The sequence below is a fragment of the Osmerus eperlanus genome, chromosome 20 (genome assembly GCF_963692335.1).
Source record: "Osmerus eperlanus chromosome 20, fOsmEpe2.1, whole genome shotgun sequence".
Classification (NCBI taxonomy): Eukaryota; Metazoa; Chordata; class Actinopteri; order Osmeriformes; family Osmeridae; genus Osmerus; species Osmerus eperlanus.
Window position 1 is genome coordinate 8,480,837 of NC_085037.1, and position 23,259 is coordinate 8,504,095.

Here is a 23,259-nt window from a genome sequence, read left to right on the forward strand (position 1 = left end):
CTAGGGTCTGGCTTGCCAAAAATATTGTCATTTTAAACTTACCTACCTTTCGCCTTTCACATTCCTGAAAAAGAAAAGGCTTTGTGTGCCTCGTTGCTGAAGCCGTTAGCTGTGAAAGTGAAAATGGTTATTCTATGTCGCTCCTCATCTCCTGCCAAGCCTCACAATTACAGAACCTTTTGAATCTGCTCTAAAGATTCCAACCACCTTTCAGCCTGGTGAGATACGAGAGCTCTATTCATTTTTAAACATTTTTGGTGCTTGACCTTGTCTGTTTGACACGACGCTGAGGATCTGTGGCCTCCTGCTATCCTGAAAAGTCTGACGAAGCAGCTTTAAATAATACTGCCCCCTACTGGTAAAAGCGCCTATGAAACTGGATGGGCCTGCTGTGTCTGGTGGGACACTGTGTTCCCTGTGCAGCACTGCATCTCACACACTCATACACACACTCATACACACACACACACACTTTAAATGAAACACATGCTTGTATTGTACATTTATAAGCACACATGTGTCACACACACACACTTACTTATGAATACAGATACAGACATACTCATCCATTCATCCATGCATCCACGCGCGTACACACACATCACTACCTCAAAATCCAATGTTTCAATTGCTTTACTGTGTTGATACACGGGAGAATTTTGTGCTTAAGAAAAGAAACAACTATCTAAAGCATCCCTCTGAAAATACAACTTGCATTCCAAAATCAAGATTGTAAACACAGATTAGCTATAGGACTGAAAACAATTACCGGCCAATGAAAAGCTTTGCCAGGTGACAAAACACTGTTGAATCCAGAACAAACGTGGCCGAGTGCTGTTCCAAATTCCGGCTAATTCCTGTTTCATGGCAGCTTCGACTTGAGGTTTTAGAAACTGGCTGAGGCTATAGACAATGATTAAACCAGACTGGGATCACAGCATGACTGGAGGACTAGGGTTGGAGGGTGTGTGTGTGTGTGTGTGTTGGGGGGGGGGGGACTTGCTGGAGGGCTAGAGAGCAGAAAAGCTTGAGAGCTCTAGGGCTGGGAAACAAGGACAGGGGTGGTCTGGTGTCTGAGAGGCCTTGGAGGCTTAGAGGCTGGAGGTGCCTGGTGAAGGCCAGCATCAGTACCCTCAAGCAGGGAGGGAATCACATGTTAAGTGGGGGGGGGAGTGTGAGGGAGAGACATACACAGAAAAGGAGAGAGAAGGAAGGGGTGGATAAAGGGAGAGGGGGAGAGAGAAAGAGAGAGAGGGAGAGAGAGACAAGGATGGTATCTGGCAGTTATTTTACAGTCCCAGAATCCTCTACCAAGCCCCAGCTGCCGGACTCTCAGGGGAAAGAAGACAGCAGACATGTGCTGGATATCACATTAGGCAAACCCGGCACTTGTCACATGGCCCAAAAAGAAAAAAATTGAAACGGAAAAGTGTGAGTGAATATATATTTATATATATATATAAAATTCTAACGATGATTTTGGCAGTGGAACCAGAGACTTGAATTTTCAGGTAAGAAAAGTTTCTGGCAGCATATGGAGGAAAATGTAATGTGCAGGGTAGGGAGACGGAGAGAGGCGGAGAGGGAGAGAGGGAGACAGAGAGAAAGATTGTATGTGTGTGTGTGTGTGTGTGTGTGTGTGTGTGTGTACATGTGTGAGTCATAACCTATGTCTCCTCCACCCCAGGATGGATGGTTGTTTCCCTCCTGACAGAGAAGAATGGGCTAACGAACCTCTCCAGGTCTCCTTACTAACAACGGGCAGAGAGAATGGGAAAAAGGTGGATGGAGGGGGGAGAATAACAGCCGGCGGGGGGAGAGAAGGAGTAAATGAAATGACATGGCTGCCGTCCGCAGTGCAGGAACTGCCAGAGCGTCAAAGACCTCGCTGATTGCTCGAGGGACGAAGGAGAGAGGGAAGGGAGGGGGAAACGCTGATGTCTGCATCTCCACCAGCTGTTCATTACCGAACCCGCTGCTAATTAGGCCCGGCTGAGGTCATAGTGGCTGAGTCATTGATTCCACTTCCTGTTTGAGGCAGCCAATAGCAGAAGTATCAGGCACCTGAATTCCACAGGATGATAAATGGTGGCCTGCAAGGGCCAAAATCAACATCCTCAAGCAGCAACATACTGTGGTGGAGTATTGTTTGGTCAGCAGTAAGTGTGTCCAGGCCTCGAAGGGAATATGTAAACAGTAAAACAGGGTGCAACAGTGTGGTGTGGTGGGTGGAGTGGTTTATACACAGGACCAGAGCTACAAAGGAAGGTTCCCATAACCTGCAGTACACACTCCTGCAGCAGTAGGTAGGAGACCCCGTTAGAGGTCAACATAAGCCCTTACACAGAGACACATCATGGATGTCAAGTAGACCTGTGGTCCTTAAACTCAATTAGGACTGCCAAAATGTGCGGCAAAAATACATGTGTAAAAATACAAGTGGACCACATTTTTTGATATATATATATATATATATATATATATATATAGATAACCCAGTTCTCGTTCTGTGTACTTAGGATTAATGCACGACGAAAGCAATTTCTTCCAAAGCGACAGGAGACTAGGCCCGTGGTCAGGATAAATGAAATCACCTAACGCAGTTACCACAGCTCCGGCGCAGTGTTTATGTGGCCCTGCCTCAGCGTGAGCCCCGGGCCAGCCTAAGTGGCACTGGGAGTGTGTAGAGGTGGGTGTCCATAACCACCACTAAGGGGCCCCTGGGGGCCGGACAGCAGAACAGGCAGGAGGATGTGGAGCGGAGATGAGTTAGACCTGAGGGAGGCTGTGGTGGAGATAAGAATCCTTCTGGGGCTTCCTGTGACCTACTTCCTGTCAGTTCCCCCCCCACACACACCCCTCCTCCGCACACACACTAGAATGTCGGCCATTCTCTCAACGAAACTGGACTCCAGTGGCGTTTCACTTCTACAGGAGGATTAAAACCACTGAAAGCACAATACCCCCAACTAGAATAACAATTTGCATCAAAGGTCGCAAGGTCAAACGAAACTTTCATGAACTGACTGGGAGAAGGACAAAAAAAAAAAAAAAAAACTTTCCCACGGTATACATGGGCTGGGACCGAGCACATATTGCCTGCCACTCACCTCGGGGGGTATAGTTTCGAGACCGGCACAGTTTTCGTTGCATTTGTCGTAGACGAGGCGCAGCTTGCGGAAGAGCACGGAGAGCATGCGCAGGTGCTCCTGCAGTTTGCCCAGGCGGTCCTGGTGGGTGTTGGGGTGGTACGTCACTCCATTAGGGAGCTGGGGACAAATGGGTCTGTTAGGAGCACTAGTTTTGACATTCCAGGCAATGACCTATGAACATAATGTACACCAATTCACCTTTGAAAACAAAAGCGGTCATATATGGATGGTCTATCACGATGTTGATTAGCCGACATCAGAACTTCATGTCGAACATAGTGAGTAATAAGTAATAACTCGCTCTTATTACAAACACCACTGCTAGTATACTGTATAACGTCTATGCACCAGACTGCACTAAATCACAGGGTGCCTTTTGGTTTAACTTATCTCTCTGATCTGGCATACCTCTCAAAATATTGTTGTATCATAAACCATCAACAACTGTTCCTGTGGAATAATGTTTTCACCGGAAGACCTGTGCTTGTTCTGTCTGATAATGAACATCTCCTAAAACTTTAAACGACTGCCTCTGGGGTATGCATACCTGCAGAGAAAGTGAGATCTCTTTTATAGTTTTTCTTTTTTGAATTGAATAAAGAGCCTTCAATCTGAGAGCCAAGTTGCAACAACGCTGTTTATACATTGTGTGGCGAGGCGGCAACTTGTACTGCAATAATGTATTCCATATATTTTCTTCTTCCCTCTGGTCTTGTTTTATAACAGGTTGCAGAAGGATCTTTTCTCAGGCACCAGACACCAGACATGAAAACAGAGGCTGTCCTGAACCTCTTCAGGGAACAGTCTGATCCTCGGGATGTGTCGACACGGGGGCACAATGAGGTTCAAACGCTTGGCTGGCTGGCTGCTGATGTAGTAGATGCTGTTTCAGAGCAAACGGTGGGGCTGCACTACTGCTTGCTTCACAGAGAGAACAACTTTACCACAGGACAAGATTTGTCAAGTCAAGGATAAAAGCTGGAATAAAAGCAGTATTTTAGTGGCAGTGTCTTCAGTGTCACATGTTGCAGACTGTTTCCCTCTTTATTTAGTCTAAATATTGCCTGAAATCAAACAGGGTTTCCTCCGTCTTAGTCACGAGTAGGGAGTCAGGTGGCTGAGCGGTTAGGGAATCGGGCTAGTAATTTGAAGGTTGCCAGTTCGATTCCCGGCCGTGCCAAATGACGTTGTGTCCTTGGGCAAGGCACTTCACCCTACTTGCCTCGGGGGAATGTCCCTGTACTTACTGTAAGTCGCTCTGGATAAGAGCGTCTGCTAAACGACTAAAATGAAATGAAATTAAAATGAGTAAAAATGGAGCACAGAGAATAGAATTGGTTGAACTTGCATCTCAGTCTGCTCTGGCCACCAAACACAGGGACAATACATGTCATACTCAGTTACAGTTATCTGACACTGGGCGGAGAAGGAACTTCTATTTGGGTCGGCAGACGTAAGCCCATGTTAGACAATAACTTTCTAGGTGACAAAGAGTGTTACAAGTGATGGTGACTGTCTAGTGGGGACAAATTCCTTTTGTGTGTGTGTGTGTATGTGCGTGTGCAAGAGTTTGAAAAAGCTGAGAAAGACAGGACGTGTGTGTGTGTGTGTGTTCACCTGCATGTTTCTCAGCAGCTGGAAGATCTCCATGGTGCGCAGGACAATGTCCTGTACCGTCTCCTGGCCGATGCGACACAGAGACGCTGTGTTGACATCCCTGGCGGCCTGGGCCTGCTGCCCACCGAATGGTGCGGAGGTCATAAGGCCGGTTGCTATGGGAGGGGTTGTCATGGAGACGGCAAGAGGACCCGTAAGTGATTGATAGGTTAGTCTACATGGACAGACCTCGACATGCCTGGTCATCAAGGTTCCAAAGAGAAGGGAGGAAGATGAGAGAGAGCAAGTGAGAAGTACCAATAATCAAAATCTGAATCAAAATTTGAATATGGTTTTATTCGCCATGTTGTTTTACACAAACACGGAATTTACTGTGGCCAGAAGGTGCAAACAATAAACATATAATCATATACGGATCTTCAATCAAAAAGTATAAAAATAAGAACATTAAATTGATGAAAGTATGTTAATTGTGTGTTAAAATTGAATTTAAAAGAATTTGTAAGAAAATAGTGTGTAACATTTGCATTTGAGCCTTATATTAAAGAATAAGTGCATTTTGTATATGCAAGAACGTGTCAAATCTAATTATTACATCCTTTTTGCTGCAGACTTAACATCAATCGGTAACTGTTAATACTATGTTACAATTTACAGAACCATACTGCTTTACAAAAAAAACATCTGACATGGAAAGGATGGCCAACACTGGTACTGTACTAGCTAACATAACTATCTGAGCCATGTGATTGCTATGATATGCCATGGTAATATGCATATTCAAATTCAAGCTATTGATCTCGTATAAACTTGATAACTGCTTCAATTACATACAATCCAGGAATGCAGGCATGCTAACGCGACGAACGTTAGTTACTAGTCTGTAGTTAGTTATAAATCCTGGCTATTTTTGTTAGCTACAGTATACTACAGAACTGTACGAGGCTGCAGCAAAAGTCAAGGTAATTTTAGTAAGCATTCTGCAAATTAATGAGCAACGTTGACGCGCAAAAGCCAGCTAGAATTTCTCTAAAGCTAAAACATTTTAAAAGTCATGATAATACCTGTGTTGTCTCAATAGTGGATGTTTAACATTTGTTTCTTCTTTTCTCTTCCTAAGAGCTCAATTGCATCGCGAGATTTCTTCTTGACTACATTATAGTAAGTATTCTAGTATGAGCGCAGCTGAATTCATTTTAAATAATCTTTTAGCTTTTGACTTATATTTTTTAAACAAGGAATCACATGTTATCGCTAAATATTTAGAAGTATAATGTTATTACAGTGTATTTGATAATACATAACATAATTAGCGTAAAAAGTTAACTAGTCTTCGAGCTAAAGCATATATTACGGTAGTTTAGAACTCGCTGCTGTCCTTCATTTCGCATAGTTTAAAGCGCCACCTAGTGGTATTTCTTCCATCACGTTCCAAATTATTTTAGAGGATGCGCTTTACAAGGTATCAACCATTAGCATAATTGAATTACAAAATGGGACTCTTTTCGGTGTGGTCGTTTCTAGAAGAGTCACCAGTAGGACCCATATGAGCTTAAACATTGTGTAAAACTCAGCATTGGCAACAAATAGAAAATATGTTTATAAATCGTTGCTAGTGTAACATTTGCATCATAAATGACTGGGTTATGAAGCCTTTGGTAGCGATCTTTTTTCAAATTAAAGTATCAAATATGAAAGGTGCCTGAAATAGATACTTTCACTCATCCCGCTTACTGTGCCATGTTAAATTTCTGCTGTGAGTGACAGAGAAAATAAGAGTCTCATTGAAGAAATGAAAGGCTTTGCCTTCAGGCTTGAGTGAAGCTGAAACTAAATTATAAAGCCTATTACTTAATTCCCATATTCACTCAAATTTAGGGTTACGGGGGACAGGGATGATTTCAATTTAATTTGATCTAGTATGGAGCTGGCGATAGTCATAGTAACCTAGATATTTTCTTATCTCCCTTCCTCCCTTTTCTGTCCATGACCCTGTCTTTTTATCCACTGAAACAGAAACAAGGTTGTTTTCATTTACTGCTCGCCACTGCTTAATTGCAGAAATAGTCTGCTGTTTAGTTTGCCATGATGAATGTGTGTTAACAGGCTGCTCTTCCGATGCTCCATCTGCCAGGCCATCTGAGACTTACTATTTGGAAATGGTATGGGGTTTTTTCTCCCTCTGTGATCATCCAGCTCATTTCGGCTTGTGTAATTACAACTTCAGGGTACATTTTCAGATTTCTGATTTCTGAAAAGCTTAGCAATACATGTGACTCTTTGAGATGAGCTTTATCCTTCTTGGTCTGCAATCTGGATTGTTAACATGTTGGCCTACAACAGAGCCCATATGATTACGTCCAAGCATATCGGCATCAGAGATAATAGTAGCACTAACCTTAGTCAGTAAATAATTAAGTATAGAGATACTTTGTCAGAAGCTCTCTGAAATGTTACAATTAATCACAGTTTCCTTTAACCCCATCAGCCAAACTTACCCTGAGAAATTTACTCAGAAAGTGTAAATGGTCAAATGTAAATGGTCAATTAATCAGTGGTTCAAAATGACGTTAAGTCATCTCCCAAGAGAGAGAAAAACACATAGTGAGACAAGCTTAAAGAAAGACAGACAGGCAGACAAGCAGACAGACAGGCAGGCAGATAGACAGGCAAACAGACACACATACAGGCAGGCAGGCAGGCCTCTGTCTGAGGAGGGGAACGGGAACTCCCCTGGCCAGAGAGAGGAAAGGTGAGCCGTATGATGACTATAGTGCTGGGCGATATCAGGCTCAGACGGCTTATCTACCATACTCAGTCATCCCGCGTTTAATTAAAAGCACACTGATCTTGTTCTTCCAGGGCTAGGTTCATGGGGGGTGGGGGGGGGTACACAATAGCCTGCTCAGAGGGTGCAATCCAAAGTCCATAGAGCTACACTCAGCCCTCACCTCAAGACAGAAGTGGTCAGAGGATTAAAGAGTGGAGAGTGAGAGGAAAGGAAAGTGAGGGAGGCTGGGAGGTAGTATGCGTGTGTTTTTGATGGCCGACAGGGTCTAGAGCCCCACCGTCTCGCGTGCATTCCTTTGAGCATTACAGCTATGCAGTGACTGGGATAAAGGGGCTTTACTGTGTGTGTGTGTCTGTGTCTGTGTGTGTGTGAGCGAGGGAGGGAGGGAGGGAGGGAGGGAGAACTTGTGTGTCTATTGCAAAATGGCTGTGTGTGTGTGTGCTTGTGTGTGAGTATGTCAGGGCATGTGAGCAGAGTAGAGCGGGGTGCAAACAGCAAAGGTGCGGACAGCAAAAAAGAGGAAGGGTTGCATACAGAGGTTTGTGCGAGAGGTGAATAGGGAAACACATCTGATGAGTCATCTGTTGAATGCTGTCTGATAGCCAAGCCATTAGCCATAGGTGCTTATATGGGCACACATACCAAATACTAGGTTGACATGGGACATGAAACTAAGTCAGGTTGCCATGATGCATACAAATAAGTTCAGCAAATGGGGATAACGTGACTATGCAGAAAACCAGTGGCCTACCTGAGGGCTATTCTAGCCTGTTTCATTCATCTAAAAGCAAGACCACACTGTAGCTACTACTCTGCAAAACATGATAAAATGACTCCAGTAGGGTAGGTAATCCCTCTCCATCCCCTTCAATAAAATGAACTTAGTTAGGAACAAGTAGTGTTAATAAAGATCTCCCAACCAGACGTGTTTACAGGCCTCCTGGGAAACAAGATGGACGACCCACTGCACTGACGACTTCCAGCTCTGGCTGAGGAGATTCCTTATAACCATACTTTGCTTTCACAAGGTCAACATTTATTGAAATAGATCAACGTGGACAAAAAGACAATAGATCCTTTAGCGCCTGTTGCCAGGCAACCCTTACATTTGAGAGGAGATGATGATGACAGTGAGAGGGCAGAAAGAGTTCAATATTGTTTAACCACATTGACTTTTTATGAATGCCAGACCTAAAACACAATTTTACAAAGAACACTCATACTATTTCAACAACATAGAATGTACTGTCAGAGAGAATATGCTTCATTTTCGGTATCTTGGCTAATCTCAAAGTTTGACTATGACCATGCATTATGTCTAGAATTCCATTGGCAGTGATCCAATAACATTTACTTGGTACTGTAACCCAAACCTTCTGGATGTTGGATGTATACTTTTCATTTCGGACACTTATCTATAATAACCCAACCTGACCACTTACTCTGATTGTTCTTTGTCCTTTGTATAGGCTGACATGGTTCCTTATTGGAAATTAATGACACAATATTGTGAGTACAGTACATTTTATTAATTTCACATGTTTTAAAGGACACAGTACTGCTAAAGGTGCAACACTTCAAAGTACAGATTATAATGAATCAAATGTATCTGCCATTTAAAAATCTGCCAAAATAGCCATCAGGGACATTCAGAATGACAATCAAATCTATGTATTAGAATGTTTACATAAGCATAAGCAATAGTAAATGTTCTTGTAAAAGAATATATGTTTTTCAAAACAACTACTTAAATAAACTGATAGGAAACTGTTTGTTCATCCGTGATTGTACACTTACTAAAGGCACAATCCCCTAATCTTTTAATCCTTACTTCTTTGGGAAAGTTTGAACAGAGGCACTGAGGTACTGTCATATGACAATAGAACGACACCCCACTTGAGACAACATATCCATCCTGGACAAGATAAACCAGTTCTTGTGGTTTCATCAGGCTCCTCCTGATGTCTGGCTGTTCCTATGGGCTCTGGCTCAGAAGGCTTCCCAGGTCGAAGCCTACATTGTGGGCTCCACACACAAGGTACACCCAGGCTTCTGTGGGCTCCACACACAAGGTACACCCAGGCTTCTGGTCAGCCTGTTGCTCCATCTGAATGGTGACTGAGTGGAAGTTGTAGGTGGAGAAGCAGGCTTGGGTCATCTCCCTGAGAACTGGTTGGGAATCCACTGAGTCATCTATGGAGGAGGTAAAGGGAACTGACCAATCAGACGATACTTGAGACAGCACTGTGTTTCTGTCTGTGATAATGTGTGACACATTTGGGACACTTCTGGGACTCTGTGTCAACCTGAGGGAAAGCCTGAAAAACATTTTATCTATATTAACATACTACTGACACAGCAACCAAAGCCAAAACACAAGACCGTACCTATGGCCACATGAGCTGACAAGACCACCTGGTTCATGGTCAAGGCCCAGATGTGGAGGTTGTGGACAGTCTTGACCCCCTTTATTGCCAGGAGACGGTCCTTTACCTCACTGTACTTCACCCCCCCAGGGATACCTGAGGGGAGGGGTGGTGGGACGGGTGGGAGAGAGAGTAATGGGGGGATCAAAATAGAGAAGTGACAGTTAGTAGTCGAGTTGCAGTACAGGTCATGTCCACGTACAGACTTTATCAGGATACCGCGTCTCAATATGGCTAACATCAACATCTCACAGAAAAGACAGAGATACTAAGAAAAGCATGGAGAGACAGAGAGAGAGAGAGAGAGAGAGAGAGAGAGAGAGAGACAGACAGAAAGAGAGAGACAGACAGAAAGAGAGAGACAGAAAGAGAGAGACAGAGAGAGAGAGACAGAAAGAGAGAGACAGAGACAGAGAGAGAGAGAGAGAGAGAGAGAGAGAGAGAGAGAGAGAGAGAGAGAGAGAGAGAGAGAGAGAGAGAGAGAGAGAGAGAGAGAGAGACAGAAAGAGAGAGACAGAGAGAGAGAGACAGAGCACATCAGAGACTCCTCACCTTCCATCAACACTACCAGGATGTCTCTCAGGATGGTGATGGTGGTGGCCAGAACAAACAAGGAGAAGAGGAACGTACAGATGGGATCAGCTATCTTATACTCCGGCTAGAGTACAGGCAGAGAGGGAGAGAAACCTTACATTGAAATATCAATAATTATTATTTTTATATATATAACTCATATATATTTTTTTATATGTAATATTTGTTGTTTCTATTTGCACACAACGGTTAACGCCAAAAACCCATTGGATAAGAAAGCCTACAGGAAGTTGATTTGGACTTTCTGATAAAAAAAGTAGTATCCATTCCCTACAGAGCTGGCCAGCAGATGAACGTTATTGGGTAACTGAGTTGAATTGTATCAGATAGGTATGCACAATTAAGAATGTACACACAGACACCCTCCACAAGCCCCCCACAAGACACACGCATAAAACACACAGGATTTGATCTCTGACCTTAAAGAAGATGATGACAGCACTGACAAGCACGCTGATGCTCTGCAGCAGGTCTCCCAGCACGTGCACAAAGGCAGAACGCACACTGGCGTTAGCCTGGGCCCTGGCCTTCACCCCCGGCTCCGGTTTGGTCCCCTGGTGCTCAACGTCGCTGTCGCCATGGTCCCCGTGGGCATGGTTACTGTTGCCGTGGCTGTGGCCCTTGCCCTTGTCTTCTTTGGAACTGTGGCTGTGGCCGTGTCCGTGCGAGCTGCTGAGACCACCGTGACTGTGCCCGTGGCCAGACTGGTGTAAGGTCAGCGCCATTCTGCCCCCCCACAGAAACCAAACAGAACCAGATGACTTCTACTCTACACGGGCAGGGAAATCCCTGAGGACAAATCCTCTGTTACGAAACTGACTGGGTGATACATATTTGTCAATCTATGATACGCACAAACAGCATGACTTCTGCATTTGGTCAACATGTGTGATTATATGTTAAGTGTAGTACGCTGGGTGGGGGAAGAAAGGGCCCCCTCTCTTACGGCTAATAAATGGAGTGGAGTAGCGGTCATGATCGGGGGACGTTGGTTTCGGGTTCACTCACATGATGTTGGCGAGCACGGCACAGCCGGACGTGATGAGCATGATGGTGCCCTCGATGACGTAATCGTCGTTGACGATGCGCTCTATGGCCAGGTAGACCAGCACACCTGTCACCAGCCAGATGGTGAAGACGGACAGCAGAGCCCCCAAGATCTCTGAGGACACCAGAGGGAGCAGAAGAAAAGGAAAAGGGAGGGAGGGGAAAGGAGAAAGGGGCGGAGGAGGAAGGAGACATGTTTGGAGGAGACCAGTGAGACAATGACATGATGACACTCTCCGGAAACAACCCGAGGTAGATGAACACGGATGAGGATCCTGGTGAGGAAGAGGAGAGTTACCCGCGCGGTGCCAGCCGAAGCTCAGTCTGTGTGTGGCAGGTCTGGAGGAGAGCCACAGGGAGAAGAGGCTGATGATGAAGCTGATCAGGTCCACGAGTAAGTGGGCAGCATCGGTCATCACCGCCAAACTGCCCGCAAAATAACCCCCTGGAGAGAGGGAGAGAAAGAGAGAGAGGGAGAGAGAGAGAAAGAGTGAGAGAGAAGTGGCACACTGCCAAGGTGCTGGAGATGGGGGCATGGACTATACGATGATTGTGTGTGTGTCATTCTCTCACCTAGGATCTCTCCTATCATGAACACCAGGCAGATAACTGAGACCACATAGAGTCTCTTTCGGGCCTGCTTCTTCTCTTGCTCTCTGCTCTCCTGAGCCAGACTGTTGTCATGGCAATGCTTAATGTCCCCCCCATTTTTCTCCAGTCCTTCATCTGTTGAAACACTGAAATAAAGGGAGGGGGAACAACCACATAAATAAAGATCATGAGAGTCGAGTAATACCTTAATAAATCCAGGATGAAAAAATTAGCTTTTAGATTTATTGTAAAAAAATAGGTTTAAATAGCAAAGGTGTATTAACTTAGTAAAATGAATGTACTACGGTTGTGAAGCTTCTGTGTGTGCGTGTGTGTATGTGTGCCTGTGCGTGCGTGTGTCAAATTTGTAATATAGCATTGGATTATTCAATCGGATAACATGAATTTAGCTTGTTCTTCAACCCGGAGCGCAACCGGTGATGGACAACCGCTGTTGAGGTCACAAGCTTGAAGCGAGGGGAGTAGGCTACTTGAAAGGTCGATGTTTGCGCACTGCTAATACCAGACCCTTTAGATCCGTGTGTAAAGTGTTGTGTAATTCAGAATTAGACAAGGGAACGTGAGCAAAGACACAGACAAAAAAAAACATTTTGTCGGTTCAACACTAAATTAGTTTAGATATTTTAAAATATTTACAAAACTTAAAAAATACAAATAAATCCATATTAATTCAGATTTGGTCTCAGTAGGCTGGTGTGAGGATTAACCTGTGCAAAGTCCAAATAACTTATTTCATGAAGATTGTAAGAAGATACGTTGCATATCAACTGAACTAACTTGAATAGTCTAACAATTTAAATGAATACACCTAAATTATATTTTTAAAAAAACATTTATTCAACTTTACCTTCCCATGGTGATGGTATACATATTGCCTTTTTTCTCCGTAACCAGGTGACTTTTTTCTGGGTCCTTTTTTCTGAACATGATTCTCAAAGGAATTCTAAACCTAAATTAAAAAAATATCTGAACAACTACAACAAAACTAAAACAACAAAGTTGTTATCTTGATATAGTATATTAGTAGATATTAGTATATTAAAGTGTTATTTTTTGTTCCGTCCGATCATCATATCAACGTAGAGCACTTTCCTCAAGAAGGTGTGCGCCTCAAAGTGTTATTTTTGGTGTAGTCCCATCACCATGTCAATTTAGAGCGGTGTCCTCAAGAAGGTGTGCGCCTGCAAGATCCTTAATCCTTGTTTCGATTCTCTCACATGATATTTGCAAACATACAAGTTATGGAGTAGCCCAGACAGCCCAGCCAAATCGCTTGAAGCATCTCAGCCTTGTGACGAAGCACCGTGTGCAAATAGCCGCTTGCAGAACCCTGTAGCCTTCCGTTGGGGTTGACTGAAGAAAAGACCCACTGTGTAGAAAATGTAGCCATAGACAGTCCATAGGCCTACAGTCAATAGGCTATTCCTCACTGATAACTTTCTGAATGGTCAATTATCTTTCAAATGACTGTGAAATGTAAGCGATATTTAATGTAGGCCTAATTGCCTGAACTTTGTTTTAACATGTGTTACAGTTACAGTTACATGCATAAAGTCGCATGTTGGTGATTGGTGATTACTTACTTACTTACTTACTTACTTACTTACTTACTTACTTACTTACTTACTTAAATTAAGCTTTATTCCTGAATAAGCAGAGTGAATTAATAAACGACAACCACACGCATCATTCATTGTACATTTCGGACAACATTCAGAGATCTGGATTTGGAGAAAACATTTAGCAAAAGTGCCACATGAGGGCGCTGAAAATCGAATGTTCGCTTGAATTTGGGCTCAGAAAAGATACAATTGGCCAAGACTATTCTATTCAAGACAAGTCTATTCTGATTTATGATTCTCCTTTAGTTTGGTGGTCAGAAAGTGGAGGAAATTTGATTAAAAAAATATCTGTGAATGCCAATGGCATTGATATCATTTGTCTTGATTTACAACTTTCTTTGAGGCGTTGCTAGGTGCTTTCTGGTGGCAAGGGGGAGACAGTGCAGTGATGTCACATCGACGCTGCTACATTGGCTTCATCAGACCTCTCCCTTCAACTCCCCTCTTTTTCCCCCTAAAAGGGAGGTGTGTGTATGTGTGTGTGTGTGTGGTAAACAACCAGTGAAGCTGACCGGACAATGCCAAGGAGCTGACGTCAACCTCACTGCGTCACGCAAACGCCCGTCTGACGACACACACACACTGTGCCAAAGAATGGGATGTGCATGTGTGTGTGTATGAAAGGGGGAGGTGTAGAGGAGTTCCTCCTAAGTTTGAAGTCCACAGCAGAAACACTAGAGAAGGACAAGTGAAGCCAGAAGAGAGAGAGAATTCTGTAGACAACGCTGTATCTAGCTACAGCTGAAATAAACTTAGTACATACACAGGAAGTGTATCTAAAAAGCATAAGGAACCCTATATTAAAACCTAGGCAGACTTCCAACCAGGACAGTGATCTGTTGTGTGAAGAAACCAGTGAACTATACCATGACGGAGATGGTCCTGACCAGACTGAGAGACTTCTCATGTAGAGTTGCCACATTCGATGAGTCAGCCGGGTCCGGTGTGTGCAGGGACCCCCGGACCAGAGACTCGTCTCCAGGGGAGGGGGTACCGAAGGTGGGCTGTCCGACTGCAGGGGGCAGCCCCTACAGATTGGACATAGAAAGTGCACTGGCCTGGCTTCGTAGAGAACTGGTAAGCCTCACTGAGAATTTCTTCTTTTTTTTTACCAAGCTTCTACTTTCTTGGTTATGTACTTTCACTGTAAAGAGAAACCTTGTCTATTATTAAAAGGCAATGTTATTTCATATTGTATGGTTTGCTAGGGACGGTTCAATTTTATGATAAAACATCATATTCTTGTCAGTAACATAATCCATATTTGTAAAAGTGAAAATTGCTATACTTAGTGCTGTTAAAACCTAAGTTCTTTACAGCATAGTGTGTGCTCTCCTCCAGACATTTTTATTGGCTACCAGATCTTAAGGTCAAGACATCAAATCTTTTTGGTGATTCAAAACGTCATTGTGTTGGGGTGTCATGTCAGTGCTTGTGCTTTGATTAAGATGTTCGGGCTGGGCGGGCAATGTTACGATGTCACCCTCTCTTCAAGTCCTCACCCCCTTTTGTCACCAATGCAGAGAAAGCCTATTGTCAATGATTAATATATCACTTGGCATTTAGAGTCTTTGGCCAGACAGATCGCTATGGCAACCTAGTGTCCCAAGCACATAGAGCACAACAAACCCAGGCGTCAGATGGAAGGCTCACAAAGAGGCACAGTGGTGAGGGTAGGGGGTTGGAGACTGTAGGCCACTTTGACAATGTTGTTCTGGCACTAAACTGGCTCTTGGTGTTATGGGAAATTCTCTCATGGTTTAGTGGCAACCCTTGGGTTTGGCATCTTGAAGCTTGAAGGCACCAAAATCAACCTTAGTCTAATGTGTTGATGGAGGCAATTTCTCACTACACAAACACAAATTAAAAAACTCAATCCAATTACATTCACACTCTAGAGAGCAATGATTGCCAGGCTTTTAACATGATGTGATACAGGGGTCTATGTCCCCTCTTTTGTCCCTGCCCGGGTCCAGCTTCTAAGTCTAGCAGTCAGTTCCCCATTGTGCCTGGGCTGCTAGGTAGTACAAATAATGGAAACATCCACCAAGTAGAACCATTGGATCATTAGATTTCATCAAGTCTGATGGCTCTGCATTCATTGGTTGCCATGATGAAGGAGAAAGCAGAACGTTCAGAAGGAACAATAACTTGTATAGTATGTTCCAGGATAGCCCAATAGGTTCACCATTAAATGGTTGAGAGTTTGGTTTGCACTGATTGTAAAAAGGGCACACACGCACACAAACACACACACAAGTTAAGTTTAGCCAAGGTGATGGCGGTGGGGGGAGGGGTGCAACCTTTACTCAAAGGAAAGTTCATGTTTCTTCTTCTTATCCGTGCTTTAACAAAAGATTGGAAAACCAGCCTCTTTCAGCGCTAGCCCAGTCCTAGCTCAACGCCGTAATTAACGTGGAATGAAATGCAGATTGGCAGAGATGTTTCTTTGTTCACACATTCCTCTTTCCTGGGACAAACTAGAACTCTGAGTGTGGTGAAACTCCGAATATTCTATTCTCACAATACAGGCAATTAAACTGCCTCTCATAAAAAAAAAGACAAGAAAGACGCTTTGGTAAATGTACATTAGCATGTGAAAGACACAGCCCTGCAAGTGAAAAAGTTTGAACACAGGTTATGTCACATCGAGGACATGAACTTCATCAGCAAAATGATGCCAGAGCCGCTCTGAAGTAGAGATGTTTCTTCATGGAGAACAGCAGTTTTCTTTGTCTTAATCAACTATGTTAATTTGACAGATGAACCTGCGTGTGTGCGTGTGTGTGGATCGTGCTGTGTCAGAGCTGACGTGCAGTATCTCCACTCTCCTCAGATGGAGATGCGTTCTCAGGACCAGGCACTGATCCGGCAGCTGATGGATCTCCACACTGGCATCCAGGAGCTCAAGCTGGAGCTGTCAGAGGAAGAGGAGGAGCCAGAGGAGGAAGAGGAGGAGCCAGAGGAGGAAGTCTGCTCGGACTCAGGGAGTGAAGCAGGGGCCAGTAGCTATTATACAAGCTCGGGTGAAGTCAGCTTCTCGTCCTGTCTATCCACACGTATGACCCCACCTCCTGTTACTTCTCTACCCAGAAGGCTTTGCAGCAGAAGGAGCTCAATACCTTAATCCATCGAACTGTATCAACAGTAACAACAAATGTCAATGTAAAGGGAATTGGAGGCTTCCCAGTCTAATCCCAATGTCATCTACTGTACAGTCACATCATGGTGGCATTGACAAAACTCTCACACAAACATAAAGTGACTGTGCCATATGCTGTTGGTCATTGTTTTAATCTGTCGGTAGATAGGCAGGCAGACAAATCTTAAAATACAAATAATTTGTCAAATTTCCTAAAAGATCATAAAAATGTTCACAATGTACACAATCTGAACGAAACGAAGGCTATTTTCTGATTATTTAAGGTTATTCACTTATAAACTTTTCATTGTAAATCTTGTGGCAGATATTTGTCGAGAATATTATGGCCCAATGTTTTTTAACAAAGCTGTTTTAAAATGGCTGCTATAGAATAGAATATCACAGTTTTTAATCATAGGCATAGTTTGACTAAGGGCAACCCTAATTGCCTTTGAGGGAATAGTCAATTGTGTGTGTGTGATGGTGTGTTAGACTTTTCCTGAGAAATGGCTAATAGTGTTCCCACTAAATGTAAAATATGTAGTCTAACTTGTTGGATAAGACCAACAGGAGGCAGTTCAGATGAGAACTGTTTACTGTAATATCCTGTGCATAATTCCTCGTTCCTGTAGTCCTTACAACCCCATGCTTGGGTGTGGATCCTGACTGACACTACAGTGTGTCTCAGTGAGTGAATAGGCCTCCCTGGTGGTGACTGCAAGTGGAATGCCCCCTCCCCCCCCCCCCCCCCCTACACCGCAAGGACATTTGAGAAGGTATTTTCGCAGAATGAGAAAAAATATGTTTATATATCTGTCCTTATTATGGAGCTTACGTTTCTGACAGGTACTGTAAGTACAAACAGTATGTCATCCCCAATAAAGAAAATAAAACCAAAGTGATGTACACAGCCCATTTATTCACATCTGTAAAAAGCATGTCCTCAAGCCATTCCATTCTTGTGGTACTTAAAGACAGTTAGAAGACATTTACATTTAGTCATTTAACAGACGCTCTTATCCAGAGCGACTTAAAGTAAGTACAGGGACATTCTCCCCGAGACAAGTAGGGTGAAGTGCCTTGCCCAAGGACACAACGTCGTTTTTCACAGCCTGGAATCAAACCAACAACCGTCTGATTAATAGCCCGACTCCCTAACCGCTCAGCCATCTGACCCCCCTGAATACAATACATACGTGGAAAGCCATATCACAAATCCAAGTGTTGGTTTATTCTCCATTAAGCATAGCACAACCATGCTAAAGGACATGGAACACCATACACATTTGTATGCAAATTTCATAGGCACTCTGTGAGATGGAAGGTTATTGCAATCAGTCCATACACAAGCCAATGAAGGGCTCCAGATATGTGACCAATGTATCACACATGCAGTGAGTGCGACCTTTGACTGTGGTATCATTCCATCCATCGATGCCACGTTGATATAAAACACTTCTATGGATTTCCACTAAAGAATGTCCCAGTCCCATCATGGGCTCCAGTAAGTTAGGTCCACTCAGTCCCCACTATGGGAATGTTCCTCAGAGCAGATGCAATTTGGCAGGGGGAGGTCAGTGGTGTTCCTCCTCCTTTGGCTCCAGAGCCCCAGACATACAGATACTTTCCCTCCTGAGTCTCTGGATCTCCGTGTTGAGGCCCAGGAGTGTCTGGGCTAGCTGCCGGTCCTGGGAGCGCATCTCCAGCTGCATGGTTGTGACAGGAGGAGGTATCAGTGACTCGGACCCAACACACCCAAAAGCAGATGGGTTGACAAGCACATGGGCACACACTCAAACACATGATAGTCACAGGCACAATGGATTTACAAACAAACAGAAAGGCGTACATTGAATGGGTTGTCTGTAGGAATCTATACACCTACCAGTTCAGACCTCAGCCAGGTTATAGCTCCATCTATCTTCGCTCTCCTCAGCTCTTCGTTGGCTTGGTGGCTCCTGTCGATGCTCCTGATGGGGCCAGCACGAGGACCAGACCCCGAGACGTCGGCAGGGTCCCCCGTCGTCCTGAAGGCGTCAATCAGTTTGTTCTTTATGTTCTCCAGAACCAGCGAGGACAAACTGTCCTCACTGTGACTGTCCCTGTTCATGCTGCGTGTGTGGGTGTTAGTCCTTGTCCTCTGTGTAGAATGACGTTTCTTTCCTCTTAACACCTGCTGCCTTCCTTTCTTTCCTCCTTTCTTTTGCTCTTCCACTTGTTCAGCTCGACATGGCCCTCTGTTCTCTTTCTGTGTGTCCTCCCATCCAGTCTCTCTCTCCTCCTTGTCTCAGTTTGTTGTAGGTATAAGACTGCTGACTTTCAGCAGAGGTTTGTGTGCTCTTTTCCAACAGCCCAGCTCATCCCATTCCCTGCGTAGTGTGGGACCAGGCAGTTTTGTTCCTGTTACTATGGAAAACCAGCCCTCCACCCGCCTGCACCCCTCCCTTTGGTAACCCCAATAAGAATGGTGGAGGATCTTGGACAAAGACTATTGTTGCCTCCAAAAGAACTGAAAAGAGCCCCCCATTCACTCTCTCCTTCAAATCCCGCCCCCATAGACTTTTTGTTTGAGAGGTGCAGTGCAGCTCCTAGTTCTGCAGTAAAGACCAACTTGTGTGTGTGTGTGAATGAATGAATGTGTGTGTGAAATGTATCAAACCTCAATGGCTGACAATGAAAGTCCTCAACAGGACTCTAATGCCCTCTAGAGACAGGCAAGTTGCTCAGAGACACACAGACACAGAGGCTTGGTGTGGTCCAATTGAGAGCCACAAAGGCCATCCAATAGAGAAATGTAGACAGGTCCTTTGTGTCAAAAGTAAGTCCACTCCCTTTGGAGATCCTGGATGGGTTTTTGGCATAGTAGCACAGTCATTCTTGACTTTTCAATAGTGATGACACTGAGTCCAGTGTATTCTCTTTCCTGACATATATAGGACAGAAAGGGGTTTCTAGGAGACACATTTGGAAGAGCACTGGAATAAAGACTGTTTCCCAGGGCAGTTCTCCTCAGTAAGGAAGTATTTTCAATCATATGTCTATTTTTTAAGCTTGATAAAAGAGCTGAAAGACACAAATGGAGAAAACAAAAGAAGGATATTAGAATCCAGGACAAAGAAAGAGTTTAGGCACAAATGGTGATATGGTCAAGATAGTGTTGCCTGTGTAATTCCCTTATCCGCTGGAAAACACACATTCAATCTAAATTATGACAGACTCCATAGATATCCCCATACCCAACTGCTCCTGGCAACTCAGAACTGTCCTTATAACCCATCCGAGGGGCTCCCTATTGGCTTATTTTGGCAACTGTAAAGACTGTAACAGCAACAGATGCCATGACACGGTGATTATTGACAGGTTTGAGTGATGCACTTGGCTGCCTCCTAGTGGTATTTTGCAGTGAAAGCCTTGGTGGACACAGCCACTTTCATGCACCTGCAGTTAGGGTGTCTCTAAAGCAAGATCAAATGAACCAATACAGCAAGAAACAGGAAATATGCTGATAGCTAGTGTACTTTCGTTTGATTTTTTTTGTTGTAAATCCTAATATTAATTTTAATATTAATGGGAGTTAGGTGGCTGAGCGGTTAGAGAATCGGGCTATTAATCAGAAGGTCGCTGGTTCGATTCCCGGCCATGTAAAATGACGTTGTGTCCTGTCATTTATCAGACGCTCTTATCCAGAGCGACTTACAGCAAGTACAGGGACATTCCCCCCGAGGCAAGTAGGGTGAAGTGCCTTGCCCAAGGACACAACGTCATTTGGCACAGCGGGGAATCAAACCGGTAACCTTCAGATTACTAGCCCGACTCCCTAACCGCTCAGCCACCTGGCTCCCGGGCAAGGCACTTCACCCTACTTACCTCAGGGAGAATGTCCTTGTACTTACTGTTAGTCGCTCTGGATAAGAGCGTCTGCTAAATAACTAAATGTAAATGTAATGTAATTTGACACCGACCAAACAATAAGTTACGGCTCCAATAAATACAGTGGAAAGCCTCTAGCCTATGATTTGATTTTTCAGCTAATATCAAAAGATAACCGACGATACGACATATTATGTAGAATTATACACACAATGTGCAAACATTCAACAAAACACTTCTTCCCCCCAAAATGTTTTAATTACTTCCGATACGAAATTGACCGCGTGACATGTTAGACCAATCCACAGGCTCTTGCACTCTTTATAAAGCGATCGACCTCCTTTTCCGGTCTCTCTCTTCTCCATGTGACATGAAGTTGGTCGGTAAGTAAAGCGTTAGCATGAGTGAAATGTGTATTTTTATATACGTGTACGTAAATATTAGTGCTTCTATACGCGCGAGTTATCGCTTTTATGCTGAGTTTATGGATGCGGATTGAGTTCTTTAAAAATTCCGTATATACTTGAACATAACTCCACGTGGGCTATAAATCACGTTGCGGCCCTTATCGAAGACGATTCAGTAAGCTTGATTTTCTTGAATCGGTCAACAAAGGAGCCAACAGTATCATCTTTTGCCGACGGTCGCTGTGTAGTTAACATGTACCTTTTCAGCAACATATTGGAAAAGAACACTTAACCCGTAAACAAATCTGCTAGGTGGCCTGTTACTGTAGCTACTTGGCTAATCATCACCATTCTCTTTCAGGGGGTACGGGAGTATGTACGTCAAGTCATTGCCAAATGGATGTACTGCTTCAACCAACAGGTATTTGACGTACACATTTCATTGACTAGGCACCTATCGAAGCCGTTCATGTTATCTCGTAGCAAAGAACGGTCAAAAGGATGCCAAAATGATAACTTTCACCGACGGTCGCTGTTCAGTTCTATTGTAACTGTCTCAGCAACATTAAGGGGAAGGACACTAATATTGCCGTGCCTGGTTCATAATGTCAAATGCAGCGTGTATTGCTTGTTATATTCCTTTGTTTCCTTTTGTAGACCTAAGAAACCTTGATCCGGCTTGAGTTCAATTCTATGAAACTGAGGACATTATCAAGGTATGATTATCTTAAATTGCTGCACACTTCAGACTGGCTGTGATGACACACTTGCCCTCACTGAGAGCTTGCTCTATTATGAGAACCCTTAGTACTCTACTGAGCCATGTCTAGAAAATGAATACATTTGTTGTTCACTAAGCCCAAAAGAAGGCATTACATTCTCTTACTTGAATGTTTCTCTTGCAGGATCAGTGGATACAATGGGACGACCCAATGGATTTTAAGGTAAAATCCAGACTGTTAACTTGTTTTTTGCTGGCTATGATGACACACTTGCCCTCACTGAGAGGATTGCCTCGATAATGAGAATTCTTATGTACTCTTCTGAGCCAACTCGTATCAGATGACCTCTATATATATACATGCATATTAAGTAATCACAGCCCTAACATGTGTCTTGTATTCCATTAGTGATGCCATGGAGACAACCCCGTCCGCTGCCATGGATTTGGACTGGGCTGAGACGGAGGACGGAGGACTGGGTAAGTCGAAACAGCAGGGTCTCTGGTAGCCTCCCTACCTCATGGCAGCATGCAATCCTAAGGACCGGAGCTCTCCTGTAGCCCCTGGTTCTCCAAGTGCATGCCAGAGCAACGGGGAGTCTTTGACTGTCACGGCCTTCCCGTGCCTTTGGCAGTCACTCTACTGTCCAACACGCTTGTGCAGAACCAGATTGTGGGGTCCATTGTTGTGGATGTGTCTACTTTGCTTGCTAACGTGTTTGGTTTTGCCCTTCAGGCTCCTACCCGAGGGTCCTTCATGTGGTGGAATCTCTTAGGCCTTAAACAGGTATGATCACATGTTTGTGGTGTCAAGTGTGTTTATGGTGGTCTGTGATGATACCCTATTATTGTGACTGTTGGATGAAACATGCGGATATGGGACTGAGATCAGGGGTGCCCTGATGCTGCATTGTCTTGCTGATGGGGGAGATTTTCATGTTCCATCATCCCTTCCAGGTGTGACGTTCTGACCTGTGGCCTGTGCTGGGTTCAGATTGATGGCAATTTGAACATGTTTAATAAATGAACCTAAACAACTATGCTGGTCATCTCTTCACTGCAACATGCTGTAATGTAACCTAGTGTGTGGGTAACTGGTGCTTTTTAATTACTAATACTTTGACAAATGCAGGTGTGAGACTTGATTTGTTAATATAGACGTTCTATAGACCTCTTTTGGAACGGAACACCCGTGTCCCAACTGGATGCGAGCGGCGACTATTGTTGCATCGGATGCTCTGTCTACACTGAACGTCAA

General features: G+C 44.1%; 3 protein-coding genes, 1 long non-coding RNA gene and 6 other non-coding genes across 12 annotated transcripts in view; 7 read left to right on the forward strand and 3 right to left on the reverse strand.

Moving 5' to 3' along the window:
• Nucleotides 1–5,921, reverse strand: part of med30 (mediator complex subunit 30) — a 10,158-nt gene extending 4,237 nt beyond the window's left edge. The window contains exons 1-3 of one of the 3 annotated variants that reach the window (XM_062445934.1): nt 5,834–5,909; nt 4,770–5,007; nt 3,111–3,269 (exon numbers count right to left, since the gene is read on the reverse strand). In XM_062445934.1, the coding sequence (XP_062301918.1) occupies nt 3,111–3,269; nt 4,770–4,943 (333 nt within the window). In that variant the 5' untranslated portion in view covers nt 4,944–5,007; nt 5,834–5,909. Of the gene's footprint in view, nt 1–2,587; nt 3,270–4,769; nt 5,008–5,833 lie in introns of those variants that run through there. The other 2 variants (XM_062445933.1, XM_062445932.1) reach the window with 2 other exon arrangements.
• A 3,158-nt stretch (nt 5,922–9,079) lies between these two features.
• Nucleotides 9,080–13,493, reverse strand: slc30a8 (solute carrier family 30 member 8). The gene is made up of 9 exons (XM_062446009.1): nt 13,087–13,493; nt 12,201–12,364; nt 11,926–12,072; nt 11,589–11,742; nt 11,000–11,306; nt 10,539–10,644; nt 9,948–10,082; nt 9,633–9,753; nt 9,080–9,598 (listed from the first exon to the last, which is right to left on the reverse strand). Exons 1-9 carry the CDS (start codon nt 13,164–13,166, stop codon nt 9,574–9,576), a joined length of 1,239 nt encoding a protein of 412 aa, XP_062301993.1. The 5' UTR covers nt 13,167–13,493; the 3' UTR covers nt 9,080–9,573.
• Nucleotides 13,494–17,935: 4,442 nt separating this feature from the next.
• LOC134006696 (protein FAM167A-like) lies at nt 17,936–19,367 on the reverse strand. Its single transcript, XM_062445661.1, has 2 exons — nt 18,889–19,367; nt 17,936–18,709 (listed from the first exon to the last, which is right to left on the reverse strand). Exons 1-2 carry the CDS (start codon nt 19,111–19,113, stop codon nt 18,578–18,580), a joined length of 357 nt encoding a protein of 118 aa, XP_062301645.1. The 5' UTR covers nt 19,114–19,367; the 3' UTR covers nt 17,936–18,577.
• Nucleotides 19,368–21,223: 1,856 nt separating this feature from the next.
• Nucleotides 21,224–23,039, forward strand: LOC134040947 (uncharacterized). Its single transcript, XR_009932929.1, has 7 exons — nt 21,224–21,256; nt 21,642–21,701; nt 21,938–21,996; nt 22,186–22,224; nt 22,411–22,481; nt 22,738–22,788; nt 22,959–23,039. It is a non-coding gene; the product is annotated as an uncharacterized LOC134040947 (long non-coding RNA).
• LOC134007090 (small nucleolar RNA SNORA16B/SNORA16A family) lies at nt 21,431–21,570 on the forward strand. The gene has a single exon (XR_009927993.1). It is a non-coding gene; the product is annotated as a small nucleolar RNA SNORA16B/SNORA16A family (small nucleolar RNA).
• Nucleotides 21,727–21,863, forward strand: LOC134007108 (small nucleolar RNA SNORA16B/SNORA16A family). Its single transcript, XR_009928010.1, has one exon. It is a non-coding gene; the product is annotated as a small nucleolar RNA SNORA16B/SNORA16A family (small nucleolar RNA).
• Nucleotides 22,029–22,106, forward strand: LOC134007107 (small nucleolar RNA SNORD103/SNORD85). The gene has a single exon (XR_009928009.1). It is a non-coding gene; the product is annotated as a small nucleolar RNA SNORD103/SNORD85 (small nucleolar RNA).
• LOC134007106 (small nucleolar RNA SNORD103/SNORD85) lies at nt 22,254–22,333 on the forward strand. The gene has a single exon (XR_009928008.1). It is a non-coding gene; the product is annotated as a small nucleolar RNA SNORD103/SNORD85 (small nucleolar RNA).
• LOC134007097 (small nucleolar RNA SNORA44) lies at nt 22,527–22,657 on the forward strand. The gene has a single exon (XR_009928000.1). It is a non-coding gene; the product is annotated as a small nucleolar RNA SNORA44 (small nucleolar RNA).
• Nucleotides 22,825–22,895, forward strand: LOC134007104 (small nucleolar RNA SNORD99). The gene has a single exon (XR_009928007.1). It is a non-coding gene; the product is annotated as a small nucleolar RNA SNORD99 (small nucleolar RNA).
• Nucleotides 23,040–23,259: the final 220 nt, after the last annotated feature.